Source organism: Mus pahari, chromosome 5 (genome assembly GCF_900095145.1).
Source record: "Mus pahari chromosome 5, PAHARI_EIJ_v1.1, whole genome shotgun sequence".
Classification (NCBI taxonomy): Eukaryota; Metazoa; Chordata; class Mammalia; order Rodentia; family Muridae; genus Mus; species Mus pahari.
In genome coordinates this window covers 2,216,077-2,222,855 of record NC_034594.1, presented here as the reverse complement: position 1 = coordinate 2,222,855, position 6,779 = coordinate 2,216,077, and the positions used below count along the sequence as shown (strand labels likewise).

The following is a 6,779-nucleotide window of genomic DNA, read 5'->3' as shown; positions in this document are numbered from 1 at the left end:
CCACCCCCACCACCACCATCATCACCACCACCACCACCACCACCATCATTTCATGTAGTGCTCAAAAGCACCCAAGGTTGTCCTTCCTCTCTAATCTATGTATGAGGAAGTCAGACTGAGAGGAGTTATTCTCAAAGCCTTTCCTGCTCGCCTTTCTCTCTGCCAGCGGACACAGATGTGGGTGAGAGAACTGAACCCAGAGTTTCCTGACACTGTCTCCTCAGCAGGGCTTGGAATCACACTGAGCACCTACTGTGTGCTAGTGTTGCAGCAAGAATTGGGCATGTGGTGTCAGGCATGGTGACATATGCCTTTAATCTCAGCACTGGAGAGTCTGAGACGGGCAGACCTCTGTGAGTTCAAAGCTGACCTGTTCTTGCATAATAAGTTCCAGGATATCCAGGGCTGTATAGTGAAACCCTCTCTCAAAAAACTCAAAGAAACAAGTGAAGTGGGTGTGAAGGGAATGACTAAGACAGGTACACTGCTGCACTTGAGCTCTTTGTAATCTGAACTGTGACCCGTGAAAGCTGTCTTTTACCTAGTGCCCACTGAGAAGGCAAAGGACACCATAGTTTGAGGCCACTCAGGTCTGCAGTCTTTCCAAACTACTTGCCATGAAGATTTCTCTCAGTCACACATTACATAGTTCTTACTTTAGAAATCTGAGCCCTAGAGAGCCTGTGTTGATTAGCAGAGTGGGAAAAGCAGGATTTGAATTTGTGTTTGTGCACACACATCACTCGACGCTATGAACCCACACTTGGGTAGCTCACTTAGTGTATACCTCAGAGTTATGGCCTACCTAGGGAGGATCATTTGTCTGTGCGTCACTAGAGATTCCAAGGCCGTGGAAAGGAAGAGGTAGCTATTATCTGCACAGTAGAATGTAAGGTGTTCTAAGAGGTGTTTGGCTGGAGGGAGCTTATTTTTATTTTATTTATTGCTGTGGAGTTGATCTTCATCTTCCTAAAATGATCTTTCCATTTCCCTCTTGGTAACACACTGTAGTCCCCGTCAACCCCACGTACTTCTCTGATGGTAGTAGGTGGGGAGAGATGGTTGTACTTGGAGATCTGAGTGACTCAACCATTTCCAGCCAGAATTCTCCACTTCCTGAGTCTCGATCTTGAACTATATGGTACTAATTGGATCCCTGGTTTCTAGTTTCTCAAGCTGATTCTGGAATACCCTGCCCAGGTGGGAATGTGGTGGAGTCAGTATCGGTGGTGGGAGTCCCTCCAGTCTACACCATAGCCTCCTGGTTGGCAGGATGTGGCTCAGAGCTCCCTCTCATCACTGCATGGTAAGGAGTGGTTTTCCTACATGGGTCCCTGTTCAGTAGCCACATCTGTACACATAGGTATAGCTTCTATAGGGGTGGGAAAACTCCCTAACTTACTGTTTAAGGCATTGGTCTCAACTCAAGTATGATACATCAGACTCTGATGGGGATTTTGTTTAGAGACAAATTGTTGGGACCTGGTAGGTTAGGGGTAGGGTCTTCTGGAAAATTTGCATTTTCAGAGAGCTAGTGGTGATGATTTATCTGGTCCAGAGCTAAATATAAAAATCTGTTTCTATTGAATTTGTTTTACAATGGTTTATTTTTATGCTGACCAGAGTAAACACTGTTTTCTGGTTATACCCCTAATTGACCCGCTGTATTTGATCTTGTTAGAATTCTTTCAAGCCACTTAAGGAACAAACATAGGCCTTTCTGAGAGTGCAGCAGCAGATGGCAGTAGAGTATCACCACCCTGGCTTCTCAGGCTGCTGTCGATCACAAAGCAGCAACTAAGGCTCGACCTCCTCGAAGTTCCAGGACTACATTTGTGTTATTCTTTTAATTTTCACTTAAAACTCAGCAGGCTCATCATAATCAAAATGCCCTGCCTTGGGTGTGTACTGTACATACATGTATGTGTATAAATATATGTCACACACACGTGCACATGCATAGTTATTAACTATGAAATGACAAGAACCAATTTGTGTTACTGTGCACAGGTTCACACTCAGAGTGTTCCTGATGACCTTCCACTCCGAAGGTCCCTGAGCATCTCTAGAAGCCAGTGGCCATGGTAGAAAAGAGGACAGTCTGTCTGGGACCTAGCTTACAGAGAACACCAATCCCATTCATGATCCAAAAGCCTGCTCAGACGGCTAATGTTCTGAAGCCATGTCCCCGGGGACTAGGCTTCAACAAGTGACTTTTGTGCTTGAGGGGGACCACTAGTCAGCTCAGGGTAGTGACTAGACAGACTCCATCTCAGGTCACAGTGCAGTTATTTGGATACATTTGCTCGTCAAAAGCAGAGGTGTGCCCAGCAGTGTGTTTACATATAGGAAGTTAGTGAGGTGGAATAGATGCTTCAGCAGGGGGTACTGGGGGAACATTGATGGACCAGGGCACATTGACTCTGGTATGCAAACGACGCTCTAGAAAGTCGTGTCCTTTCTGAACCAGAGGTGGAGTGGCAGCTGTGTGCTCTGGATCGCTGTGCTCATAAGGTCAATGCCAGTGATACACTTCTAAAAGGCCAGATTATCCCTGCTTTGATGGGAAAGGAACATCCAGTGTCTGGGAGCTGGAACTCATAGCCTAGAATCATGGGTATGGAACAATCTTTGTAAAGAGCTGGATTTGGTCTGCGTTGTGCGTCCTCAGGCTGTTGTGGCTAATGCTTAGCTTTTGATACGCCACAGCTATGTGTCCACGGAAGAAACAGGAGATGGATCTGAATTGGTTGAGGTGACAGCTCAAAGACTCCAGAGGACAAGCCCACCTTTGGGAGGACACTTTTTCCTCTACCTCTCTGACACAGTGATACCTGGTAAAGGGGGAATCAGGGTACATGTTCGTCATGTACATACTGGGGCAATAGGGTAAACATAGCCTGTGAATCTGGCACCTAGGATGCCATGTCTGAAGTGGCTGTCTTGACATTAAAGACCTGGGAAAAGACAGTCTCTTCTGTACAGTCCTGACCTTTTAATTTTGTAGAAGGGGAAAGTGAGTGAGTTGGCTATCTGAGGCCATTATTATAAATTACCACAGCCTTGGAGACTCAGAGACTCAGAGGTTTATTCTTAATTCTGGAGTTGGAAGCCCCCACATGAAGGTGTGAGTCGGGCCCCACCTGTCCCTGCTTCGGGGATGGTGTCTTGGCCGCCCCTTTCCACCCCTGTGGATGCTACCACTGCTTAGATGAAGCTGCCTGGATCGCAGCCTGGGTCTTGAAGGACACATAAGATTTTATTACACAGTTCATGATAAGTTCCTCCTCTCAAACTGTGTGTCTTCTACACATCAGATAATATTTGTTCTTTGGCCTTCCAAATAATTAGGACACTATCATATTTTTGAGGTGTGGTGGTGGGGTGGGGGCGAGGGATGGGGTGGGGTGGGGTGGAATTCAGTCAGCCACACTGAAGCTATCCTGAATTCTCTCTAGAATTCCCTACCCGTTGCATCCAGGTCCTTCAGAGTCAAATGCAGTGGCAATGCCTTGCACTGCCGAGAATTTTAGTAGCCACTCAAATTTGGATGAGATTTAAACACAGCATGGTGTCTTAAGACCTTTGATAATGTACACTCTTCACAAGGCATAGGATGTCAGAACTGATTCCACTATTGTTCAATAATGTTGTCAATGCACATTGATAGAAATATGGGTCTTGGGAAGGGAAGCTAAGGGGCATTCAGGAAGGCTTTATGTGTAGCTGGTACATGCCCCCACATCCTATTTCCTGAGAAAACATCTCCCTGAGTGGGAGGTACATGGGGTACCTTTACTATAATGGGACAACATATGAAAAGCTGAAGGTACCTTACTTTTTAGAGTCTGATAAAATGATCAGTCAGTGTTCACAGTATTCTTTGTCTCTATGGTATGAACCACTAGGGTATCTATACTTCTTACAAATAAGAAACTATCTACAGAAGTACTTTTCTGGTGTTTTGTTACTGCCTGCTGAACCATGGAGGAAAGCCAGCCTTAGCCCAATGTTTTGGAATGAGGACAGACCAAAATTATGTGCAAATGTAGAGAAACCCTTTTGAATGGAGGGACTGCTGCTGGCCTTGTAGAAACAGAATGGAATGTTCTTAACCCTTCAGGATAGTGTGGCATTCAAGAGGAAGGCTTTTGAGCAGGTGGAAAGCAGCCTGAATTTTAATTTAAACCCGCCTCACTGACTTGGCGAGCTTTTGAGTATCGTTAGGGTTTATTTTCTTCATCCCTCAGGTAGGTACAAAGGTGCCCACATGGCCCACCTCACGGGCATTGGGACTGGCTAATGAAATGGAAACTTTTGGTAAAGTAGGGAGCTCAGAGATTTGTTATTTCTTTGTGGGGTTGCAGAACAGGAAAGCAGGTGGTTGGGCTTAGAGGAGCTTCTAATAGAGAAAGCAAAGTGAAGTGCTAGCATTCCTCAGCTGGGGTGGCTAAATTTTATGGGTGTCAGCTGCTGTATGCCTCCCCTACTTTCTGTGAAAAGTGGCCAAGTTTTCTCCGTTCACAGAACTAGCTAAATTTTTCCAAGCAAAAGCCAGCGTTTAATTAGACTCTCAACATTACAAAGGTGTGTGGAGCTTATGTTTCGAGTTGATAGTTGAGACAGTTTTTCCCCCTTGACACAGCGTGTTCACTGTTTGCCATGTGGTATAGCCCTGTTGGAAGTATCTCACTGTAAAAAGTGGGCATCTACTTCTGGGGACAGACATGATTTTTAACCAGGGTAAAAGGTTAAAAATGTGATATTTTGACTCTGAAGGTCTCCTGCCCATTTAGTGCACATCCTGGTATTTATTTTCCTTTATCCTCGATGTGGACACCTGCAATGTGCATTCATTAGCATCATGTTTTCTGCATCAAACCCTTGCCTCGCAGATGTTCCGGTGCACATGTCTGCCCGACAGCTGCATAAGCTACTGCAGGACAGTGCGGATGAGTCCACATCTGGATATGTCAATGCCGGAGACTTCACTGTGACAGAGGATCTGAATTCCTGCTATGAACATGTGTGGACTCTTTCTTGGACCACTCAGATTGGGGATTTGCCCAATTTTATCAGGGTAGGTATATTCAACCTTGTTTGTTTGTGGTATAGATTCGGTACCCTGGAGAAATTTTGTAAAAAGAAGAAATTCAGGACTGTATGAGTGAAAACAGTTACTGATTATTATTGTCATTTTTTGGTATATTCTAGGGAGGAGAATTCCTATCCTTCTTCCATGGTTTCAGCATAAATTTTACATCTCTGAGATCTTATTGAGTTAAACCCAGTGTTGACTTTTCTAACAGCCAGCGTGGGGAGAGGGGCTGTTGGTCAGTGTCCACCACACAGAGTTCCACATCTGTTATTGGATAATTTAAGCAGATGTGATCGACTTGGAACATCATGGAGGCAGATGGCATGGCAGAAGGGAGTTTAGAAAAGGATTTGTTGTCCTTGGGTAATGACAAAGGCAGATGCTCTTGCATACTTAACATTTTAAAAAACAATTTAATGGTCATCTAGTACTTGCTTATTTTAAAAATGAAGCCCAAGATGAAACTTTACCCAAGAGATATGGCACTGTGACATATATGGTTTTTCAGTTAGGATCCTGGAGGGAGATGGAAGAAGAATGGTAATCTTGGCTCTGATCTCAAAGCACCATTTTCTTATTTAATTTAATACATTAAATGGTAAACTAAGACAGAGAGGCACATAGAAGCAACATATCTCAGTACTTAACATATTGATTTTTGTGCCTCTTTAAAAATAACTTACATTTATTTTTTATTCACTTTACATCCCAATCACAGCCCCCTCCCTCCTCTCTTCCCAGTCCCACCCATCACCCCCTCTCCTCCTCAGAGAAGGGTAACCCTGCTTGGGTATCACACCATCCTTTTAACAACTCTTCTTGCAAATAAACATCCATGAGTTTTACTGCAGCTTCCATGAGCCACTTTTGCTTAATTTTTTAGTTATTAAGTGTTTGGACTAAAATTCCTTATCAATGCATCTATGGGATTATTTCATATGTAATGTGGAATAAAAACTAATCTTTTGTTTTCGTCAAGATGAGATTTCTCTCTATGACAGAATTGATCAGAAGTGTAACTATCTTAGGTCTCTGATCAGAATCTTACCGGGGTGAGTCCCGCTGTAACTGCTCGCGTGGTACATGATGGTGGAGTTTTCCTTGGACCCATCTTTGGAGACATGTTGGCTACTGCCAACCAGCAAACTCAGGTGAGCATGGCAGCTAGCTCCATGGCAGATATTTCCAGTTCCTCACTTGCTTTAACTGTGAGCCAATTGGTTCAATTCCTTTGACTCCTTTATTATTATTATTATTTTTAAATTTGGTTTGCTTCCACAGCATTTACAAAATACTATGGAAACATAATTTCTTTGAAAGCACCATAACTTTTGTAAGTATGGGTGCTATTATTATGGTACAAAAGATAGAGGACCTATATAGCTCTCTCTCTCTCTCTCTCTCTCTATATATATATATATATATATATATATATATATCTCCAATTACTAAGCATCTAAACTGAGTGGATAATTATAATTATTATTCTAACTTTATTAATTATCATCATAGTTATTTTTTGAATTTTTTTACTTAAGTCTTTATTTTTTATTTATTATTATTTTCTTTATTTACATTTCAAATGCTATAAAGTTCCCCATACCCTCCCACCGCCCCTGCTCCCCTAACCACCCACTCCCACTTCTTGGCCCTGGCCTTCCCCTGTGCTGGATCATATAAA

The 6,779-nt window shown here is 43.3% G+C and overlaps 1 protein-coding gene across 19 annotated transcripts in view; it reads left to right on the top strand.

Annotated features, from left to right (window-relative positions):
• Pkhd1 (PKHD1 ciliary IPT domain containing fibrocystin/polyductin) overlaps positions 1–6,779 on the top strand; it is a 487,582-nt gene that overhangs the window by 46,658 nt on the left and 434,145 nt on the right. For 18 of the 19 annotated variants that reach the window (XM_021197628.2, XM_029539264.1, XM_029539265.1 and 15 more), the window contains 4 exons: positions 1,168–1,306; positions 2,710–2,837; positions 4,896–5,080; positions 6,127–6,249. In XM_021197628.2, coding sequence (XP_021053287.1) covers positions 1,168–1,306; positions 2,710–2,837; positions 4,896–5,080; positions 6,127–6,249 — 575 coding nt within the window. The remainder of the gene's footprint in view (positions 1–1,167; positions 1,307–2,709; positions 2,838–4,895; positions 5,081–6,126; positions 6,250–6,779) is intronic. The other variant, XM_029539270.1, reaches the window with a different exon arrangement.